Raw genomic sequence first — 24,141 nt, 5'->3', positions numbered from 1 at the left:
ACCCTATCACTATATCCTTCTACTCCCTCATGTATTTATCTAGCTTCCCTTTAAATGAATCTATGCTATTTGCCTCAACTACTCCATGTGGCAGCAAGTTCCACATTCTAACCACTCAGCCCATCACACCTGTCCCAGTGCTAGCTCTGCACCTGGAGCCATATGTTGAACCCAAATTATAGACAGTAATCTAAATATAATGATATGTCACAAGTACCAAGACTTTTCTAAAATATCACTGGCCCCTTTACAGGATGAATGTATTAAATTAAATTTTAATCCGATTCTATCCCATCTGCAGTTTCCTGTGAATATCTCTGTGGCCAGCCAGAAAGGGTCGGTTTCGAGTAACCCATAGTGTGACCCCTGCCAGGTTCCATCCTTTTATTCAATAAAGCACTCTGTGAAACAGCTGAGATCGGCAGCACACCATCTGGGAGAGGCTTCAGTGCAAACACCAGCTGAGATGGAATCTGAACCCAGGGATTCAGTCTGTGGTATGTCGAACAAATGGACTGAGCCCATGCATTGTTCCAAGTTTAATTTCCCAGTAGCAACTGTATTTTCTCATCAATACATATCTGTGTATTACAGAGTGTAGAGTTAGAATCATTGAGTCATACAGCACAGAAGGCGGCCATTCAGCCCATCGTGCTTGTGCCAGCTCTCAGAAAGAGCTACCAATTGTACGATTAGAGAGTGCAAAAAGTGCAGGATTGTAGAGTATTGATTCATCGATGCTAACCGATTGGCACAGACACAATCAACACTCAATTCAAGGCAGCTCATTTTTAGTACTTATACTTCCCATTATTTCTTTCTATTTTCTTTCTTTTTTAAAGTTTACCTCACTTTTATTTTTAGCTTTCTATTTTCTTTTAAATATGTTAAAAAAAAAAATCTCCTCAGTGGCTACCAAATGTCCCGTAAAATCAGAGCATGGCTGCATATCAAAGTCATGGCCCATTCAGCCTCTATGCTCTCTCTGATCCGAATCTCCTGTCCTTTCCCCACTCAAGGTTGACTGCACCCCCAGGTCCCGGCCAGTCTCTCTACTCGTATCGCTCTAAGTCTGACCACAGAGCTGGGATTGGAAAATTAAACTTATTATTTTTTTATAAAACAACTGCTCAGTGGCAGAATTTCAACCAGGGAACTTGAATAGCAAATAAGTCAATTTATAAATAAAAAGTTTAAGTGAAATGAGGAAAAGAAAATCAAACTGAAAAAACCCAGCAGATTCAGCAAGTTAAAACACTAAATGAGGAAGAATAAAGACAGTCTGAAAAAGAAACAATTTGCATTTATATCGGACCTTAACATTCAAAATAAATCCCGAATGTTCTAAACGAAGTAAAGGAAACAGATGTCGAGCCAGGGAGAGAGAGATTAGAAGAGTTGACAGCAAGCTTGGTCAGTGATGGGGTTTGAGAAGCATTCTAAAGGTGCACGGAGAAGTAGAGAAGCAGACAGATTTAGGGAGGGAGTTCCAGAAAGTAGGGACATGGCAGCTGAAGGTACTGCCACCAAAGGAGGGATGAAGGGAGAAGGGAAATGCAAAGAAAGCCAGAATCAGTGGAATGGGGCTTTTGGGAAGAGATATGGAACTGAAGGAGATTGCAGATAGGGTGGGGCAGGCCATGAAGGGATTCGTAGACATGGACTATAGTTTTAAATTTAAGAAACAGTGTAGACCAGTGAGAGTGGGGGTGATCGGTGTGGAAGACTTAGTGCAGGACAGGATACAGTTGCCAAGTTTTGAGCAAGTTGAAGTTGAAAGAGGGGAAAGGAAAAAAAAGAGGCCAGCAAGGAAAACATTGAGGTAATCAAGTCTGAAGGCATGTACAAGGGTTTCAGTGGCAGAGGGGCTGAGCTAGGGGTGGAGAGAAGGGATACTGTGGAAGTGGAAACAAGCAGTTACTATGATAGATCGGATGTGGGGGTTTAAAGCTAGTACAGGGTCAAATGGGAAGCCAAGGTTGCAACTGGACTGCCTCGGCCCGAGTGAATGGCCTGGAAGAGGGATGAAGTCAGTAGCAAGAGAGTAGAATTTGTAGCTGCAACTAAAGGCAATGGCTTCGATCTCCCCAATGTTGAGCTGAAGGAACTTGTAATTCATCTGCGATAGAACATCACAGTCCGACAGTACAGAGGCAGTCAAGGGGTTAAGCGAGGTAGTGGAACAGTAGAGCTGGGCGTCTACAGCATACATACAGAAGCTCACTGTGTGCCTGTGGATGACGTCACTGCAGTTATGGAAGAGAATCTTGGTGGACTCTGGAGGTGCTGTGCAAGAGATGATAGCGAGGCTACTGCTAGAGATGCATTGGTTGTGATCGGAAAAGTAGGAATGTAATTATGCAAGGGGAGTCACATGAGAAAGGCAAGAACCAGACTGGAAGGAATTGAGGAAGAAGTTATGGGAGAGATAAGCATGGAGCTGGGTGGCAATGTCACTTTTGAGGGCCTTAGATAGGAAAGCAAGTTTGGAGATGGGGCAGCAGTTAGAAAGGACTGATGGACAGTGGGTGGGTTTTTTGAAGAGGGAGTGATGGCCAATGTTCCCTATAAAGTGCGCCCGGCACCGACTTTGTCAATGTAAAGTTTTGTACATACGCAAAACTGTGAATCGGCCACACAGCTCCTTAAAGGGGCTGCGTACCCCCTCAAAAAAAAGAGGGAACATTGGTGATGACAGCAATTTTGAAAGGGAGAAAGAGTGCCTGATGAGAGACTGATGATTGTCAGCTAACATGAGGATCAGGAAGGGGAGTTGAGTGATCAAGAGTTAGGTGAAGAGGTGATTGAAGAACCATCAGTGGCAGAGGTGTCATAACAGGGAGAGGAGGAGGTGTTGGGAGTTGGAGAGCGAGTTTGTGAGGCAGCTAAGGAAGAGAGCTTTTTCATGGGTGGATGCTGAGAATAGTGCAATTGGGGATGTGAATGGTAAAGGGTACAAGGAAAGTAGTCAGAGATAGCCTTGTTGGAATCAAGACTGCAGGTGCAGAGAGACTATGAGAGATGACAAGGTCAAGAGGATGGTCAAGAATACAAGTATGGGAGTTTATATGAAGACTGACAGGGGTCAGAAGGATGGTGAAGTTGGAGGTGAAGGGGCTAGGGGAGTCGGGAAGCAGGTTAAAATCACTAAAGCCGCGAAGGAAGGACGGCTCAGTAAGGAATTTGGCAGAAGGTATTGGAGAGTAGTAAACAATGATTTTAAATGAGAGATGCAAAAAGGTGATGTGTTTGAAAGCAGGCAAGATACTGAAGGAATGGCGAGACACCAAGGTTGAGTCCCATGTCATTACCACGACGGTTTGGACGGGGCAAGTGATGGAACGTGTAACTAGCTGGGCAGGCTTTTGTAAGGAGAAAAGAATCACCCCTCATGAGCCAAGTTTCTGTCAAGAGAATTACCTATGATAAGTTCATAAATGACAAAGGCCCTGTTACTAAGTCTTCAGCATTCTGGAGGGCAATACAGAGAGGGTGATCATCGTTAATCTGCCACCAGGGTAGGAGTGGCCAGCAGTAGAAGAGGAGGAGGACTGGGCAAGAGTTTAGAGAATTAACCCCTGAGGAGTGCACAGGGTGAAATGGTCGCTGAAAGTAGAGGCAATTAGAGTTGCTGCTCTTGGTGTCACAGTAGGCCTGGCGAAGAATGTTGACGGAGACATAGAGGGAAGTCATGGGCTCATTCAAGAGGGAGCTAATCGAGATGAGGAAGCAGATCTAGACACCATTAGAGAAGCAGAGTATCACTCAACATGCTAGCAAAGGATGTGGAGGGAAAAGATCCATTTTAGATAGCAAGGTAGAAGTGGAACACCTCTGCCACTGATGGTTCTTCAATCACCTCCTCACCTAACTCCTGATCACTCAACTCCCCTTCCTGATCCTCATGTTAGCTGACATTGTCTCTCTTCAGGCATTCTCTTTCTCCCTTTCAAAACTGCTGTCATCACCAATGTTCCCTCTTTTTTTTTTTTTGAGGGGGTGTTCAGCCCCTTTAAGGGGCTGTGTGGCCGATTCACAGTTTTGCGTATGTGCAAAACTTTACATTGAAAAAGCCGGTCCCGGGCGCACTTTATAGGGAACGTTGGCCATCACTCCCTCTTCAAAAAACCCAGCAGAGGCTGATCCAGAATCTAGGCAAGTTGCAGAAGTGGATTCAAAAAAGCTAGCGAAGGGTCAGAATGCAATAGAATAGCAGAGTGAAGCACTAGAGCCAGTAGTGAGGTCTAATGTGGGTGCTGGAGGAAGAATGAAGCATCACAGAGTAGACCAAGGAACTAGTGGAGGGTAAAGTTTGATTTAGGAGACCTGCAGAAATGAAGAAAATGATGCAGGAAACAAAGAAAGATTTAGATAAAAGATAAATAGAGAGAGAGAAAAAAAGCAGTATGACAGGGACACTAAAAGAATGGATGACATATAGAGCAGAGAGGAAACAGAAGGGGGGGAGGTAATTTACAGAAAGAGGAAGGTAAAAGCACGAGAACAGACAGATATAGGGAAAATGGCCTCCATATTAACCCCCAACGATGGGCGGGAGGAGGGGGGGTTAACCCTAGAAAATGCAAAACGTGACCCCAATCTGATGCATATGCGCCTGCCACCATTATTACGGAGGCAGGTAGCGTGGTTTGCAAATGTCCTGTCTTGGGGAGGGGTGACACTTCATAACATATTTAATTCAGTCTCCCACAGTGCAATTGGGAACTTGATTTAAATTTATCTGGTGCCACGCAGGTTTCCCAGGTCTTGGGAAACCTGGCAGCGAAATGGAGGTGGGAGCTGCCGGCTCCAGAAGGTAAGTGTTTTCTACACCACTCCTTGTGGGCCAGGATCAGCAGAAGGGCTGCCCCCTGGACCCTCAAGGAAGCCTGTGGCCTCCCTTCGGCCGATCCCGGCTTCTCTCTGCCTCTGCCATGATTGCCGAGCCCCCACACCAAGGCCTGATCTGCAGCCTGCACTCCCCCTGGCTGCGGCCTCTTGCCGCTGGTTTTCCCGCCTGGCAGCCGGCCAGTTTATCAATTTGATCGGCTGCCAGGTGGGGAATGGAATGAAAAAAATTGTGAGGTCCTGCCGTTAAGTTCGACAAGACCTCCGCGTCTTCGACATTGCTAGGTTCTTTGGCTGCTTTCGGCCTCCCCTGTGCCTCCCCGTAAAAAATCTGGGCCAATGTGTCAGGGCCATTTTGAGAGAGAGAGAGAGAGAGAGAGAGAGAGGGGGGGGGGGAGAGGGATATAGAAAAAATGGAAGACACACAAAGTCAGAAATGGAGACAAAAAATAAGGTGGGGGATAGGTTACAGGGAGAGAGAGAGATACACACACATACATACTTGTACATGAGGAAGTCACAGGAGATCAACTAATATCCTTCACAAAAAATATGGGGTGGTGAAAATAGTTACAATTTAGATATCTATCTCAATGTACAGATGGTCAAGTCAAAAAAGTATGTTATTGCACCCAGGAGGAGAACAGGTCAGCAAGTCTAGTCTTGCTTGCCCTGTTTTTTGGTACGATCTGATTCCCATCTATCAGCCATCCCTCTCTCCCACCTCCTGGAAGAGACAGGCAAAAAATAAATCTGTAGCCAACTGAGGAGTCTTCTGTTGAAAATTATTTTCCGACCCCTCACAGGTGATCAGGCAACATGATAATTGCGATCTTTAGAACAGCAAAGTTTTCTTTTGTTGCAGAGTTTCAAATAACCAATATCGGAAACTTAATATGAAACACAACACTTTGGAGTTCCTCAAACACATCCTTGTACAGATCACAGCAGACCTCAATTTCACCATCCTGCATAAGCTGAAACTCATGAGCTGTTACCATAACTCTCGTCAATTTCTTCTCTTCTTTCCTCCCCACAACCAACAATCTGTCTTTAACCGAGTATAAGATTTTCCAAACGGAACGGTAAAATTTTTAACCTAGCGGACAATATAAAACTACCACTCACGCATCTATAGAGAGAGAAACTAATCAGATTTAAATGATGGCAAATTTTCAGTTTACTCGCAAGCCGTGCTGGTGAGCAGAGCAGTCCAGCTCATTGACACTGCACCAAGGGATCAACATTGCTTCTGATCCTGTTGTGTCAATCTAGTCGGTCATCCGTAGTGAGGTTATGAATACATGCAGGCTGCCACTTTGTCACACAACTTTCTGCTGACTTATGACTCTTAATTCAAATTATTTATGTTTTACTCCCTCAAGTCTCCACAACACACCTTCAAAAGACAGGCCCGCTCTCAGATTTCCACCAACATTACTCAATAGCCAGCTGCCGTGGTGGGCAGGACAGCTGCCTGAGATGATTGGGTCCTCTGATTTTCCTATCTTCGTTTGTGTGGAGCTGCTTGGCCTTCACTTGGTTTCCCCATGATGGCATGGTTGAGATGGGCATGTCACCATGTGGTGAACCGCAGGCATGAACCCACATTCCACCACTCTGACACAGCATCTGGTATCGTTCATTATCACAATGGGTGCTGATTGGTCTGGAACATGAAATTCTTTGGTGCTGAATTGGGTGGGTGGAGCGGACAGAATTGTTGTGCAATAGGCTTCATCTGTAAGTAACATCACCAATCCTACATTGCTGTATGAAGTGGATGTCATCAAGTATCTCTTATGCGAGCAACTCATTCAATACAATTTTTCTTGCGTCTACAAAGCACATTGTACACAGATCATTTCTGCAAAGGCAGAAAATACTGGAAACACAGAGCAGGTCAGTGAAAGAGAAAGACAGGTATAAGGTTTTGGGAGGTCTTTCATTAAAACTGCACTAGGCAGGAGATGTACCCCTTTATAGTGTGAATGAACAAGGGATGGGTAATAACAGGTGAGGCCGAGTACAGATATGTTAAATTAATGGTTTTCAAAGTGTGGTCCCTAGATCTTGGGGTTCACAAGGCGATCCCAGGGGATTTACGAAATAATCGAGTATCTGTCCATGCGTTACCACATATTCTGTATTTATTGTAAATATCTATTTATTGACTGATAAAACAAATTTCAACAAGAAAATGTGTCCTTTTGCAATGATAGCACTGTTTTCCTTTGGGTATCTGGTATTATCTTCTGGAAGTTAGAACAGGGGATTGACATGAATGTATCAATATTTGCTTGCGATTCCTGGCAATGTCAATATTTGAGGGAGATTCTTTTTTTTTTTGTGTGTCAACATGTTCAGGGAGCATCCTTCCCCCTCTCTGCAACAGAGAAAAGTTTGAAAACCATTGTGCTAACTATTCATACATCTGCAGTTATTGGGTTAATAGTTTGTGAATACATTTTAAAATGCTAGAAAGAGGTATAAAAGGTATTATACTATGTAAAGATCATCTTAGTCAGGCATGTGAAACAGGCATGTTAAATAAGTCTCCCAAGAGGAATGGAAGTTTGGATGTTAAATTCAGCAGGAAAAAAATTGGGGAGCTAACTAAAAAAAAAACTTGCATTTAAATTAGGCCTTTCACAGTACGTTCCAAAGCTCTCGACAGCCAATTAAGTACTTTTGAAGTGCAGTCACTGTTGTAATAACGCTACGGGATGTTTTTACTACATTAAAGGTGCTATATAAAGGCAAGTTACATAAGAACATAAGAAATAGGAGCAGGAGTAGGCCAATCGGCCCCTCGAGCCTGCTCCACCATTCAATAAGATCATGGCTGATCTGATCCTAACCTCAAATCTTCTATCACTCTGCATCCACCCGAACCCATGTGATCTCCCGGGAGAGGCGAAAAACCAGATAAAGACCCAATGGCCAATTTGGGAGAAAAAAATCTGGGAAATTCCTCTCCGACCCATCTAGGCGATCGAAATTCTTCCAGGAGATCACTCTGTCCCTATATTTTCTACAGTACTTACCTTCTGTAAAGGCGATCTCCACCCCAGCCAGGAACAGGAATAAAACCATCTCCTGAAATCTAACAGAATTAGAACACAGTAGGAGCAGAACAAGGCTACACGGCCCCTGGGCCCGCTCCACTACCCACAGGGCCATGACCATTCCGAACCCAGACTCATGTCCAATTTCCTGCCCGCTCCCCGTAACCCTTTATTCCCTTTACTTCTAGGAAACTATCTATTTCTGTTTTAAATTTATTTAATGATGTAGCTTCCACAGCTTTCTGGGGCAGCAAATTCCACAAACCTACCACCCTCTGAGTGAAGAAGTTTGTCCTCATCTCAGTTTTGAATGAGCAGCCCCTTATTTTAAGATTATGCCCCCTAGTTCTTGCTGTTCTTGTAATGTAGGATAGTGGTTCTTAAACTGGGGTCGAGAGAGACTTTTCAGGGGATCCGCAAAATAATTTGAAAGTGCTTACCGAGCAGGGCCGGTCTTACTGGTGGGTGACCGCCCAGGGCGCCGTGGTCAAGAGTAAGCGAATGAGCGGCAGCCAGAGGCGGGCTTGGGGTGAGCCGGGGGCGGAGTGCGGCTGCCACATGTGCAGCGCAGAGTGGGCTGGCTGTCCCTCCTAGGACGGGAGCGCGCATAGAGAAGTGCTGAGAGCGGCACGAAGATCGCCAAGTAGCACCGCAGTTACCAAGGCTGGTGGTGGGTGCCAGGTGAGTCTAACCTTGTTCAAGAGAGGGGAGTTTTTAAAAAATATTTAAGTACTACATACTTAAACTCAAAGAAGGGGCGCCAAAATACAAGTTCGCCCAGGGCGCCATTTTCTCCAAGGCAGGCCCGCTTTCCGAGTATAACTGTAAAAACGACTTCTTGTTTACAGTGCCCAAAAACTCCGCAATAGTGCACTGCAGAAACTCACAGTTGCCATATAGAACAAACAAAAACAAATACAAATATACATAACCTTTAGAACAGATTTTGTGTTTTTGTCTTTCTGGTAACTATGTGCTTTTGTACAACAAGACACCCTTAAAAAGTTGATCGATGATAGTGTGTGAGTAAATTACTTTAAAATGGAAAAGTATTTGAAATGACCTCATAGTGCCATTGCAAGAAGATCAGCTGAAGCCATGGACAGTAGCAAGAAACAAACAACAAACAGAAAGCATGAGGAAAGTTATATAGAATTCAGATTTATGGAGTTCAGTGATGTGTGCTTACAAATTTTATCCAACGAAGCAATGAAACCTGCAAAACTAAAGTGACACCTCACAACAAAGCATCTGGAATATAAAGGTAAATCGAAAGACTTCGTTGAATGAGAAAAAGAATACAGTCGCCAAAAAGCTCAAATTACAAATATAACATCAGTTCCAGAAAAGGCCCCGAAAGCATCCTTCTTAACAGAGTTTCAGATTGCTAAAAGCAAGAAAGCCCATACTATCAGAGAGGAGCTGTTTCTTCCACTTGCTGTAGAAATGTGCAAAGTGATGGTGAGTGAAGATGCAGCACAAAATTTGAAGGCCGTACCACTCTCTAATGACAGAGTTAGTAGAAGAATCGAGGAGCTTTCAAGAGATATAAAATGCCAATGGACAGAAAGGCTTTGTGAATTAGCAGTGTACAATTCAGCTCAATAAGACAATTGATGTTGGTGGTGCAGCGCAATTATTAATTTACTTTCGCTATGTTTGGCTGGTGGACATGTTCGAAGATTTTCTTTTTTGTCAGGCGGTACTAGAACGAGCAACGAGTGAGGAAATATTCAAGTTACTGGATAATTTCATGGAGTCAGAATCACTTAAGTGAGAGAACTGTGTTGCTGTTTACACACACGGCGCTGCTGCCATGACGGGCAATAGGAATGGTGTTGTTGCAAGAATAAGAGCCGCAAACACACAGGTAATTGTGACACATTTTATGTTGCATCGCCAAGTCCTTGCTTCAAAAAGAATGTAACCCAAATTACATGCTGTGTTAAATGCAGCCGTGACAGCTGTCAATTCACATCCATTTGTAAAGCTGTGTTCAGAAATGGGTGCAGGACCTGAAAAATTATTGTTTCACACTGAAATATGTCGGTTATCTCACAGCAGAGTTCTAGAAAGAGTTTTTGAGCTTTGTAAAGAGCTGCTGGTTTTTCTTTCTGTGCATAACCCTGCATTAGCTGAAAAACTCACTGACCAATTATGGGTATCTTGCTGACATTTGTAACCTGTTAAAGATGCTGAATCTGTCAATACAAGGGGGTGACAAGATTGCAACATTTAGTAAGAAAATTGAGATTTGGAAAACTAGACTGAGCAATGGAGTTTCAGATACGCGCCTGCTACTGACCGAGTTTCTGGATGCAGATACAGTGACAGTTGAGCGTGTGAAAGCGTGATCATTGCTCATCTTGCAACGTTGGCAGTGTACTTCAGTGTTTATTTTGAAAATATAAGAAAGATTGGGTTCGGGATTCATTTTCAACATTTGTTACATCATCATGTTGCCCAAGACTAAGTGGGAAAACCAGAAGAAGAGCTGGTGGAACTGTCCTGTTTCAGGAACAAACACCTTCCCAGATTTGGCCATCTGTTGCTGCGGAGTACCCAGAATTGGTAAAAGAAGCAATGAAAGTGTTGCTACCTTACCAGCAACACCATTTTCTGCTATGGCAGCAATGAAGTCAAACTGCAGGTTCAGTCTGGAAGTGGAGAAAGATTTATGAGTGCCATTGTCAAACTTCACACCAAAAGTAGACAAGCTCTGCAGTGAGAAGCAGACACACCCATCTTACTGGTATCTGCAAGTAAATACCTGTTACCTTAAAAGCATTATTAAAACACTCTTTTCATGCAGCACTTTCATATTATGAGTATTATATAGCATTATAATTTAGATTTGGGGTCTGTGAAAAAAAGTTGGAAACCACTGATGTAGGAAACACGGCAGCCAATTTGTACACAGCAAGGTACAAGAAAAAGGAAAGAAATGATGATCAGATCATCTGTTTGAGTGATGTTGGCTGTGAAATTATTGAATTTAATGCTGTGACCAGTGAACTAAAGTGTGTTCAGGATGAAGGAGGGGGCAGTATTCTTCTAGTCTGTGTTGCGCATGGTTGGAACTTTGTAAAAGAACAAACTTGCATTTATATATTATAATAATGTAAGAGACCAAAGATGAAAGGCTGGAGTGAGAATGGGAGGGGAGAAGTTGAAGTGGTGAGCCATGGGAAAGGCAGGATAATATTTATGGACAAACCAGAGATACTTGGCACAGCAGACATTCAATCTGCATTTGATGTTTCTAATATCGTGACTACTGCACTCTGAGCAGTGAACAGCATGTACTATTTTGGAGCATGTACAAGTAAATCACTCTCTCTTGTGGATCGATTTTAAAATTCTCACCCTTGTGTTCAAATCCCTCCATGGCTTCGCCCCTCCCTATCTCTGTAACCACCTCCAGCCCAATAACCCTCCAAGAATTCTGCGTTCTTCCAATTCTGGCCGCTTGCGCATCCCCAAATTCCTTTGCCCCACCATTGGCGGCTGTGCCTTCAGCTGCCTAGGCTCTCAGCTCGGAAATTCCCTCCCTAAACCTCTCCACCTCACTCTCCTCTTTTAGGATGCTCCTTAAAACCTACCACTTTGGCCAAGCATTTGGTCACCTGTCCTAATATCTCTATGTGGCTCAGTGTCAAATTTTGTCTGATAACGCTCCTGTGAAGCACCTTGGAGCGTTTTACTATGTTAAAGGCGCTATATAAATGCAAGTTGTTGTTGAAGAAAGAATGTTAGGTACTCTGGGAAACATTGCGGTAAGCAGCATGTTGCATCTTCTCGGATTACAGGAAAAAGTGCTTGGGAAACAGCAGCCAGTGATGAAAAAGTGAAGGGGGATGTCATAGAACCAACAGTCCCTGGAGAAAGCAGAGGAGGGAGGGGAAGTGCATATAATGTTGGAGCAAAGTCACGGCAGAAATGCTGGAAATGATCTGTCAGATAAGGAGGCTGCCAGATGGAGGAGACAAAAGAGACCCCATTATCAGCATGAGACCAAGGGTGAGAGCTGACTTTCAGGAAATGGGAACATGTCAATCAAAGGTCATCTTGATAATGAACAAGAGAAGACCTCCACAGACGAGGGAGGGGAATATTTCAGGAGCCCCAGTGCAGACTCAATAGACAGAGAATGCATCCCAATGTTACTGCTTTTTAAAAAAAGTTACAGGAGAGTCAATTTAACTTTGAAACTAAAAAAAATCACCATGTCAGACATAGCGATATTTTCTCCAGGTGGTCTCGCAACAAATCCAAAAATTAGATTTAGTCAGTTAAATAGTGCTGAGACTGTGTTGCTGACAACATCTAAACCACTTTGAACCGACAATATCTGCACTAAAACTGGCCCATTAAAGTACCTCCCACACAGTCATTCTGTTGGGTTTTTCAGTTTAGATTGCTATTTTCACCAATACAGTACTTGCTTTTACAGCACCAAACAAACTAAATGGATAGGAGTTAGAATTTTTCTTTGATTGGTTTTAATAACACAAATACATAGCAAGTGACTGGTTTATAATGGACCAATTGCTGCAAACATGTTTCACGAATGTAAAAGATACAAATTTGTCACACAAATGGAGACTAGAGAAACTGGAACAGTTTTCATTTTGGAAAATAAGGTTAAGAGGAGATCAGATAGAGGTATTCAAAATTGAGAAGTTCTGATGAAGTAAATATCGAAAAATAAACATTCTACTGGTCAGCAAATTAGTAACTTTAAAAAACATTGTTCTCTGGATGTGGGCAATGCTGGCCATCCCCAGTTGCCCTGAGAAGGCAGTGAAAGGCCTTCCCCTTGAACCACTGCAGTCTTTCTAGTGCTGATGCTTGAACAATGGTGTTAGACGTAATCACCAAAAGCAACGATTGCAGAGGTTGAGAGAAAAAGTTTTTATGTAGAGAGTTGTTAGAATAAGGAGGTAGAAATTAATTTGGGCCGGTTTTCAGGCCCAGACTCAGCACAGCATATGCAGCGCTCATCTCAACCAAGTGACAAGAGTTTGGGCCACATTAACATTTTATGCCTGAGCTACCGGCACCTGTTGCGCCTCCACAGGCAGCTTGCGCATTTGAGGAGCATGAATGTTGGGCTGCTTGCCTCTCGGCAGTGGCCCAAAGGTAAGTCCTGGGAGGGGGGGGGTTAGAATTGCCAACTTGTGTTGGGTGGGGGGGGGTGTCAGAACCCATAAGTTGAAAGGGAAGTGTTTAAATCGTTGAAAAAGAAACATTTAAATGGGTTAACGGAAAAAGGGCAGGGGAATGGGATGAAGTGGATAGTTCTTTCAGAGAGCCAGCAAAAGTGTTATGGCCTCCTTCTGTGCTTTAAAATTCTGTGTGTTTAGCTTTAAAAAGATGAACTGACAAAAGACTGCATTGCAGTCTGCTATTCAAAAGCTGCAAAGATAATGATGCCAACACAATTCACCCTGCCCATTTCACCTGGACTGGAATCATTTAAAAATAAATATATACTGATAATAAAGAACAGCTACTCTGACTGCTGCAGTGGAATTTTAGGCAGAGCATGGCAACCTATTGATTTCCTTTAAAAAAAACGTTGCTTTAAAAGGAGGCCTCTGGAGTGGCTCAGCTAAGAGGGGAGGTTAATACAGTTTCTTTGTTCAGCTGACATTGAGACGAGATTGTAACCAATGTGCCTGAACCATTTCACTCTGTATGTGACTAATCTTCATTAAGATCAGCCCTTCAGTGATTATCTTATTCCTATCTGTCTGGGTTAAGATGAACCATCTGCCTTACCAGGCAGAAAAGGTCACGCAGATCAGACTTTATCAACCCACAAAGAAATTAGTTGTTTGATAAGAATGAATAGCTAGGTACACACTTCCAGGTCCAAAATGTAATTCGAATACCGAGTGGCCTTTACAGATTTTACAAGAGGTGTTGGGCTTCTATCTTGTAGTTAGGTGAGGCCCCTATTCAAAAAGATATGCTTGATCTATCTACAGCACTGGTCTCTGCAAGTTGTTTGAAGAAAAGTAAAATGGTTTTTGAAATGGAAAATTGAGATCAAAACTACATTCTAGCAAATCAGCAAGTCTTTCTGAATAGAGAGCATGTAAGCCGCTGCACTTCTGTGCTGCTGGTAAACTGGATTTTGTAATAAGGTTAACTCTTTGAATACTTGATATAGTTCAAAGCAGCTGTATCTATGCTTTAATGCGTTAAATCAAGCATGTAGATACGTCGAATTAAATCGGAGTCAGGCAGACAGGCTTCTAACTGTGATCTTTACTTTATTGGTGAAATGGCTGACTGCAGCTTTCCCAGGTAATTCCCATAATGCAATGCACATTACATTACCGTATTAACTGGTGTTAAACTCGCACATTACATTACCGTATTGACTGGTGTCAAACTCGCAATCAATACACAACACATACTGGACCTAAAAGTGCTGTCGATATATTGGCCTGGAGTTTCCTCATTGTGCGCAACTGGAGTTGGACCCGAACATGTGCCCAATGTTGTGCCCAATTTGTCAATGCCAAGTTACGCCCAATTATCTTCCAATCTTAAGAATATGCCCAATCTTAAAATGGCCGTAAATCAGCTTAAACAATCCTAAGGAAAACACCGAACCCACACTATATATTTCTTCTTTAAGTAAGAAAATTTAAGTTTCAACTCATTTCACCAGCATTCATGCACATCAGGCAAAGCATGTTTAGAAACCTGCAATCGGGGAAGTGTTTTCAACTTTTTATGCGACTTATACTTATACCATAAAGGTCTGTGAGGATACATTTTTTTTAAAGCTCCAAAAATTGCAATTAAACACCAGAAGAATGACTTTCTTTCCTGCTGTGCCTGAAAATCTAGTCGCATCATTAAGCGATCCCCGAACAAGCGCAATTGGAGGATACTCTCATTTGAGGGCGCGGTAAGTTTTGTGGGCGGAGATTCGTTCGGATGAAGGGTTTGATGGCTGGATGTAAAAGATTGAGGAGACATGAGCGTATTGTATTTACTCGTGTAACTCACCTAAGCCCAAAATTCTGCGACCTTTTAAGCCACGTAATTGGCTGGCGCCCAGGTTACACGTCTCTCTGGATGCAAATGCGGATGAAACTCCCGGCCGTAGAATTTTACGATAATCAACTACAGATTTGGACAACTTATTGCAAAATGACTATTAATCATCCAGCGTGACTGCCATACTCCAGCAAGGATATGGAGTACACTGATAGCACACTTCACATGAAACTTAAAGGGGGTGCAGCGCAGATTCAGCAGAATGATACCAGGGCTTAGAGGGTTAAATTATCAGGACAGGTTGCATAAACATGGCTTGTATTCCTTGTAGAAGATTGAGGAGTGATCTGATTGAGATGTTTAGAATGTTAGAAGGTTTTGATAGGGTCAATACAGAGAAGTGTTTACTCTGGTGGGGGAAATAAAGAACAAGCTTAGAGCAAGGCCATTCATGAGCGAAATCAGGAAGAACTTTTTCACACAAAGGGTAGTAGAAATGTGGAACTTTCTCCCCCAAAAGACTGGGACAATTGGAACTTTCAAGACTGAGATCAACAGAGATGCAGATCAGCCATTAAATGAATGGCGGAGCATGCTCGAGGGGCTGAATGGCTTACTGATGTTCCTAATGTTCATATTAAACAGAATGGGTTATAAAGAATAAAAGATAGTCTGGAGCATTTTCAAGATTGGAATGGGAAAACATGTTACAAACTGCTCTCCTTTCTCAATGCAATGAAATTAAAATTCAATGCATGGTTTCCTCCTTTAATTCCTTCTTTCTCAGGATCTCAAAGCTGTGTAACTTTTTATCCCCTCTGCACCTTTGGTCTTCCCACAATCTACAGGCTTCGCCTAATTACTTTCAAATTTCCCTCACCATCTCTCCTACTTTATTCAACCTCGGTGCTGTGCTGTGCTATGGGTCTTGCCCTTTCACCTGGTTTGCTTAATTATTGAAAAAAAACAAGCGTGGCTGAAATGACATGCCAAGATATCATGCCCTGGGATCGAGGATGCGAATGTAACTGCCAAACATTTGATCCTTCGTGCACTTTTCAGGGCTAGAAATGATCAAAAAGCCAAGGGTGAGCTGCTTTTCCGATTTGAAAAGTAAACTACTGCCAGTTACTTCATATCTTCATGTGTTTGTGTAGGACTGGAAGCAGAGCACAAATTGCTTCTCCTGGTTACTAGCCCAAAACAGAACACTTTGGGCCCCAATTTCAAAATCAGTGGTTCAAATATTGTGATCACAATAATTTAACATTTTTGTTTCTCTTTTAATCTTCTCACTTTCTAGTTTTTTACCTCTTCATTTCCCATATCCAGTTACTTTACTTCCTTAATGTGGTGCTGAGGTTGGGCTTTTCATTTTTAAACACACGGATATTCCTCAGTCAGAATCTCAATTCAAGCCTCCACTGGGCCACTAAGGAATATTTTGCACCGCCCTGACCTGAACATATAACATCCCAAAAAGGGAATCAGTACAATTCTTTTACCTCAGTTTGCACACAATGCCACAAAAATTGCAATTAAAGAAAATAATGCAAACTGAAATTGTAATATTACTGATTTTTAAAGGTTAAAAAGGTGCACCATTAAAAGAGGTGGATAGCTATTACATGTGTACTTTATCAAGATAAGAGGTTCTCCTCTCCCTGTTCTTTGATTTTACTTGATTTTTCCCATCCAAGGCCCTCTGACATAGAATTATAGAAACTTACAGCACAGAAGGAGACCATTCAGCACATCGTACTAAAGCTGGTGTTGGCTCTTTAAAAGAGCTAACAAATTAGTCCTACTCCCAAGCTCTTTACCCAGAGCCCTGCAATTTTCTCCCCTTCAAATATTTATCCAATTCCTTTTTGAAAGTTACTATTGAATCTGCTTCCACCACCCTTTCAAGTAGTGCATTCCAGATCACAATAACTCGCTGCGTAAAAAAAATTCTCATCTCACCTCTGGCCAATTACCGTAAATCTCTGTCCTCTGGTTACCAGCCCTTCTGGCACTGGGAGCAGTTTCCCCTCATTTACTCTACCATCTAGGTTGGAAAACGTGGCAGCAACCTATTACCAAGCCTAGCCAGCAGAAGATGGATTGGAGAGAGGGAATGTATCTGCTTGTCCCTCCCTCCCTCCCTCAGAAGTTGTGCTTCAGCCTCCTCCACACCATCCTTCAGCTGTGGATTTCAGGCAGTTTTTTTCCCCAAAGTGCAATTACTCAACCTGGGATCCAACAGAATAATTTCATATTATATTTATAAATTAAAGATATGATTGAGTACCTCAGTGAGATTTACTGGCTATTCTGAATATACTAACCTCTCAGTACTTTAGCCTATGATAGAATTCAGTGCCCCATGTAATTTCTTAACTATATTATCAAACTACTATTATTGCTTTAGATTAATACAATTTTATTTCTGAGGAGGTAATGCAATCAAATCCATTTAAATCTTTACTAGATTAAGTAGCATTCAGCACCAAGTTTAGAACTATTTGATTTCATAATCAATCCTATTACTTATGTCCTGCTTTTACTCCTCCCCTTTAGAGATAAACCCCAGTAATTGAAGCTTCATGATACACCAGAGTAAATAATCACCAATTATCCAATGAACAAAGGATGCTGCAATTACATTGCATGTCTTGCATTAGGACGCCATTTGGAAACATCTGCTGCGGGAAGCACCTCATTTCTCCACTCGGCATCTCAGGAGGCCATCGAATGGACATCCCATTATAAGTGTTTCCTGTCAGCAAAACATTTGCTGTTCGCCCCTTTGGTTGGAGTTGGGTGCACTCACCATTAGCACAGATTAAACGTAGCTGGCGCACAGTTTGGAAGTTTAAAAATACTCAGACGGTCCACTGCGGTGATTAATGACCATTCCGTTCTAACGGTACAATAGCCATCTCTTCTATACAATTAGAAGAATGACAACAAGTCATAGACAACCAGGGAAGTTGACAGGAACAAGTTCTTTAGACATCATCTGACCAGCCTATAGCCAGAACCCTTATGTTCAGCATGGTTATGTTGACTGACTGACTATAGAACTCTTGTTGGCAATCAGAATCCAGTCAGAAGTAGTGCAGGCACATATGCATACATTTCTGCCTTTCCCCTCCTCAACAACAATGTAACTCAGCAAAATAACTAAACTGCTAGTGGTGCAATATAACTGGAGCATTAAATAATAATGGCTTCATTGATATATTCTCATGGAACCATCAAAAAACTATTTTCCCATTGTTACAGCTCTAACGTATGAAAAGGTGGCCAGGAAAAGGTTAATCAAACCCACCCCATGCAGTCAACTGTCCAATATTGCACATCAGTCATTCAGCCCCTAACCATACCATCTCCTGCAAGAGGGGAAAAAAAAAACAAGATCAGTTCAGGAGAAACTGCTCTGCTAATCCCAAAACATATCCAGGAGACCAACTAGTACCTTGTCCCATCAATGGAAATATCCTCTTCTCGAAGGAACTTGTCAAGTTCCCTTTTAAAGGAATGTAGCAATGCAATACACAGCGGTTGTTTCAGAGGGACAGGAGCTCTTTCCAAAAATGAAATACTTCCTGGAATCTAACCTAACTCTTTGCATATTGATTTTATAGGCACGATCTCTAGCCTGACTAACCCTATCCATTTCAAATAACCTATCAAACTAGATTGTATCCAATCCCTTCATTTAAAAAAACTTCAATCCTATCCCCTCTAAGACTGCAAGGTAAATAATCTCAATCTTTGGAGTCAATCCTCATAACGAAGCGCTCTAAATAGCTACACTTCTGTCCACATAACATTACAAATGTATATAAACTATGCCAATTGTGAAGTTAGAGAGTATAAATGATGAGTAATGACTCAGAGAAATAAACTATTGGATCACACTGGACCCCACCCTTTTAAATGAGTGAAAATGGTAAGTTTCAGTGATATACCTGAAGGAGCTAAAACTACACCTATGGCAAAAACCACACAGGTGAGCCACTATCACACACCACAGGAAAAACATGGTCTCGAGAGTGACTGCTGGTTGGATAGTTGTCACTCCAGTTGTAATCACCATTGCTTCCTGATGAGGCTCATGTCAATGATCAATTATTTATAGAGCAGAATATAGATCTTCAACAGACCTTGGGCCCTCTCTAATAACTTCCTGTTCTGTGGTAATTCGACACAACTGGTAAATGCTCTCAGCCCCTGCCTAACTCTGGGTGACTCATAAGAAGCACCAATGAAGCAGGGGAAAGTGTTTACCTTCGGTCCTGAAGTGACACCTTAAGCTTTAAACAAACAGAACTGAGACAATCTGGTGAAATTCCATTGTCTCAGTAAGATGAAATCATCAGCCATATGAAGGACAGAAACTCAAAACAGTGTTGTTACTGGATTTATCTCAATTATATGTTGTACCCTATAGATATAGTGCTTCAAACAGAAACTTCCTGTACAACAGAAACTGCTTCTGTGCAGATTTTGCATTTTCAGAAACTACAATTAAAGAAACAGAAAATTAAAATGTGTTTAGCTGCAAGGAGAAAAGTAAATGCTAAAGACGACATTTTGTTTGGGTATAAAACACGACTTCCAAAGGTTTGAGATGACAGCTCATTGGTACAGTATTTTAATACTTTGTACTTGGGTTTTCACCCATAATTCCTCACATGCCATGTTCTCCGTCTTGGCCTCGGCATCAAATTGAGGAATTGGGCAGAGGCTTGAGTGCTTTGCCACAGTGAAAGAGAGAATCCATCAGTAGGTAAAGTCATTTTGGGTCACACTTGCACCTTCTAGTGGTTGGTTCATAGGAACAGGAGTAGGCCATTCACCCCCATGAGCCTGTTCCACCCTTCAATGAAATCACAGCTGATCTGTACCTTACTTACACCCCTTTGTTCCATTTCCCTTGATACCCTTACCCAACAAAAATCTATCGATCTCAGTCTTGAAAATTTCAATGCACCCAGTATCAGCAGCCATTTGGGATAGAGAATTCCAGATTTCCACTAACCTTTGTGTGAAAAAGTGCATCCTGATTTCACTCTTAAATGGCCGTTCTCTAGTTTTAAGATTCCCACACGAGAGGAAATGGTTTCCCTGTATCTACCCTATCGCCCTTAATCATTTTAAGTACCTGGTTTAAATCATCCACCTTCTAAACTCAAGGGAATACAAGTCAAGTTTTTGCAACCTGTCATTTCTTAACCCTTTAAACTCTGGTATAATTCTGATGAATCTGCACTGTATGCCCTCCAAGGCCAATATGTCTTTCCTGAGATTCAGTGCCCAAAACTGAACGCAGTACTCGAGATGGGGTCTGACCAAGGCTCTGTACAACTGAAGCATTACTTCCTGAATTCAAATCTCCTCGAGATAAAGACCAACATTCCTTTGACTGAGTTCTTTGATGAAGTAACGGAGAGAGTTGAAGGTGGTAGTGCGGTTGATACTGTGTATGTGGACTTTCAAAAGGCGTGTGATAAAGTGTCACATAATGAACTTGTTAGCAAAATTGAAGCCCATGGGATTAAGTGGGCAGCAGCAGCATGGATTTGAAATTCGCTAAGGGACAGAAGGCAGAGAGTAGTGGTGAACGGCTGTTTTTCAGACTGGAGGGAAGTATACAGTGGTATCCCCCAGGCCCCAGGGGTCGGTATTAGGACCAGTGCATAATTTCAAAGTTTGCAGAAGACACAAAACTCGGAAATGTAGTAAACAGTGAGGAGGATAGTAACAGAACTTCAGGAGGACATAGACTGGCGAAATTGGCAGACGCATGGCAGATGAAATTAAATACAGAGAAGTGTGAAGTGTTGCATGTTGGTAAGAAGAATTAAGAATGCAATTTGAACTAAATGGTACAATTTTAAAGGTGGTGCAGGAACAGAGACACACCTGGGGGTGGATGTACACAAATCTTTGAAGGTGGTAGGACAAGTTGAGAAGGCTGCTGAAAAAGCATATGGGATTCTCGGCTTTATAAACAGAGGCATAGACTACAAAAGCAAGGATGTTATGCTAAACCTTTATAAATCACTGTTGAGGCCCCAGCTGAAGTATTGTGTCCAATTCTGGCCACCATACTTTAGGAAGGATGTCCGGCTGAGTATATTTACTAGAATGGTACCAGGGATGAGGGACTTCAATTATTCTGCCAGCTTATTCTGCAGGTCTCAGACTCTATGGGGCAGCACCAGTGCCTTTTAATCGGATGGCAGGGCTGCTGCTGTCAGGGCTGTCATTGGTGACACCGTGTGAAAGTAAATACAGCATTAGGCTAGCAATGAAGCAAATCCATTAATGGATTAGCAGATGCAGGTGGTTCAGATAAAAGCAGTAGTTAAAGGATTCATTTTGCAAGTAGGTAAGCCAGTACTCTGACCCTTTGTGATGAGTGAATGGGCTTTCCCAGAACTACATGACGTATACCTAGCATGATAGATTAGGCACGCACAGCTTTATCTTATTGCCATACAGTACAATAGGGCCCAAGGCGTTCAACTGGATCGATTTAAAGTCATTATTATAGAATACAAACACACCTACAGGACGGTGCGACTAACCACATCTTGCACCCGATCGGTACATGTACGTTATCTGCCGTCTTCTAGTCAGCAGTGAACAGATGAAGGAAGTGTTTTGCTTGCCACAGGAGTCCTCCCATTAAGAGGCTTTTACTGCAATTACATCATTCTCTGACTCATCATGCTTCCAGAGTTTGCACTGAGTCAACAGGATCGGTACGTGGTTAGGACAATAAAGGCTGCAACTACATCTTAAAAGGTTCAGCTATATCAGGAACAGAGATTCTGTGCCAAAGGATATTCAGGACAAATAAAAAAACCTGAAACATAGCCCCTCATTTCTCAGGACAGACATTCAAAGTTCAGCTTTAGTGCATTTTGGGAAATTCAGGACTGGATTCTATCCTGATTTTCAGGTCTTCTGCATTGATTTAGTTCCCTTAAGCTGAAGCATGGAGTGTCAGTAACCCAAATATTTGGTCCCATGAAGCCAAGGTCCTGAGCCCTCAACGTTCAGCAATTTTGTTTAGCCATCGTTTTTAACTCTTATATTATCAACTTTGCAGTTCTTTTGTTATAAACTTCACCTCCTGCCAGAAGTTTGTGGTCCACAGTCACTATCAATGCCACTTCACATTCAGGCCAACATTATTTGGATGATTTGGTTGGTGCCATGTGTTCAAAAGCTGTTGTCAAATGGGCAGTGTGTTTCAGTAATTCTTTTCAAAAAAGCAAAAGCCACCATCAAAATATCCATCCTCACATTAATGTGCAATCTTATACAGTTCTACATAACCGTAAACCTTCCCTGTAAGGGTCCCCTATTAACAGTGCGATAGTCAGGATCTTACACACGTCTACACTGATGGTGCAAACAGTTTGCTGTTTTCTCACATGATGACCAACAGCAAAGCCCCAGCTGATGCCCTGAGGCCAGGGCAAGCAGAGAAATTATTTCTAAAATACAGGAAGCCTTAATTTTATGTGTTTGAAGATTAGATTAGGCCACCTGCTATTTCGGTTAGCAACAATAAAGGGAAACAAATTTATCAGTACTCAGATTTATCCACTTAACGAGCAATTTGGTTCCTCATTTGAATGGGGACAATGGAGGACAAAGGAGCAGGACACACATTTTTAACCATTTCAATTCCCTGAAGATTTCAAATTATAATTTTCTGTCCCATAATATATCTTCCAAAAATATAGTGCACGCCGAATATTTTACTGCTTTACTACAGACCCCATCTGCAGCAATCTTTTTATAAATTTGTCCTTGGGACGTGGGAGTAGAAGGTGGTGATGGGCCACCACTTTGAACTTCGTAGTGACTGTTTTACAATTGCTAGGCCATTTCAGATGGCATCAAGAGTCATGTATAGACTGGACCGACCGGGCGGCAGTTTCCCTTCCCTGAAGGGAGCCAGTTGGGCTTTTATTACAAAACTGTAGCTTCCAAAGTCAATTTTACCAAATATGTCGCATTCAATTTCAGTGAATTTTGGACTCGTAACCTCTTCAGTTGCTAACAGTACCTTAACCACTACACTATGGAACCCATTTCTGTTAATTGAAGATTATTTGCAAGATCTGCTTACGTGTGACAACATTTTAAAGTCAGTGGCTAGTTGCATATCTGCCATCATGCCCAATTTATTTATATACACTTGCAGTAGGAATTTCTACCTCTCTCTCTTCCTTTAAGACACTCCTTAAAACCTACCTCCACTCTGTCATGATGTCTCTATGTGGCTCGGTGTCAAATTTTGTTTAATAGTGAAGCGCCGTGGGACGTTTTACTGTGTTAAAGGCGCTAAATTAATGCAATTCGTTTTTGTTATTGCACAGTGCAGCAGCAAGTAGATGAGAACAGGTGATTCAAGCAGTCTATCTTTTTTGACTTGACTGACTTACCTTCTTTGCATGCTATGGAATTAAGCAGGTTGCATCCTATTTATTGCACGTTGTAATGCTACCAATATTTAAATCTTGATTTGTGAGTACAAAGTTATGAAAAGCATCTCGAAAGACATTTACTAACAGCAATGGTTACTTAATATGAGCACAACCTGAGAAAGGTATCGACGACATTTACTGCATTGAATGGCCAACTTTATAATGGTTTGCTGGGTAATTGTAGTACTTAGAATTCTATATTAAAAGGTACACGAAAGAAATGACCCCTTGTAATATGAAGAGAACGCTTCTTCTGACTGGACTCCTTTGTGAGAATTGAAGACCTGAGGCTATGTGTTAGGTATTACAAGCAGAGACTGCAGCAGGTGCAACACCTGAGGGGAACTTCCATACAGAGAGGCACTCATTAACCAAATCACAACTCTGGAGGAGGAGAGAAAGCTTGTACATTAAGTTTGCTGTTCCACCACCTGTTTTTTAATGTATGCATACACACAACTGCCTGTATATTTTCTCCTGGCATATGTATGTTCCAATTTGCTATCTGGGCAGGATTCAGGTCCCAAAAGAATAAGAAACCCACGTGATATCTCAGTGTAGTGAGGAACAGATGCAATCCTCAAGATTATCTTTACATTTTATGGGTAGGTTTAGAATTAACAGGAAATCAATATTGTTGAAACAAAAATAATTTTAAAAATTGGCTTAAAACAGCACAACACATTAGTGCATTAATGCACTAT

The 24,141-nt window shown here is 42.1% G+C and overlaps 1 protein-coding gene across 2 annotated transcripts in view; it reads right to left on the bottom strand.

Annotated features, from left to right (window-relative positions):
• LOC147101461 (unconventional myosin-Id-like) overlaps positions 1–24,141 on the bottom strand; it is a 561,768-nt gene that overhangs the window by 189,548 nt on the left and 348,079 nt on the right. Inside the window, exon 22 of one of the 2 annotated variants that reach the window (XM_085966598.1) lies at positions 6,981–7,234. The exons of the other annotated variant lie outside the window; for it this stretch is intronic. Coding sequence (XP_085822724.1) covers positions 7,138–7,234 — 97 coding nt within the window. The 3' untranslated portion in view covers positions 6,981–7,137. Of the gene's footprint in view, positions 1–6,980; positions 7,235–24,141 lie in introns of those variants that run through there. 2 annotated transcript variants of the gene reach the window in all.

The sequence above is a fragment of the Somniosus microcephalus genome, chromosome 24 (genome assembly GCF_052327205.1).
Source record: "Somniosus microcephalus isolate GS21.2 chromosome 24, FLI_Smic_1.0, whole genome shotgun sequence".
In the NCBI taxonomy this organism is placed as follows: Eukaryota; Metazoa; Chordata; class Chondrichthyes; order Squaliformes; family Somniosidae; genus Somniosus; species Somniosus microcephalus.
The sequence above is the reverse complement of the archived record's forward strand: the minus strand, read 5'-3'. Positions and strand labels throughout refer to the sequence as shown.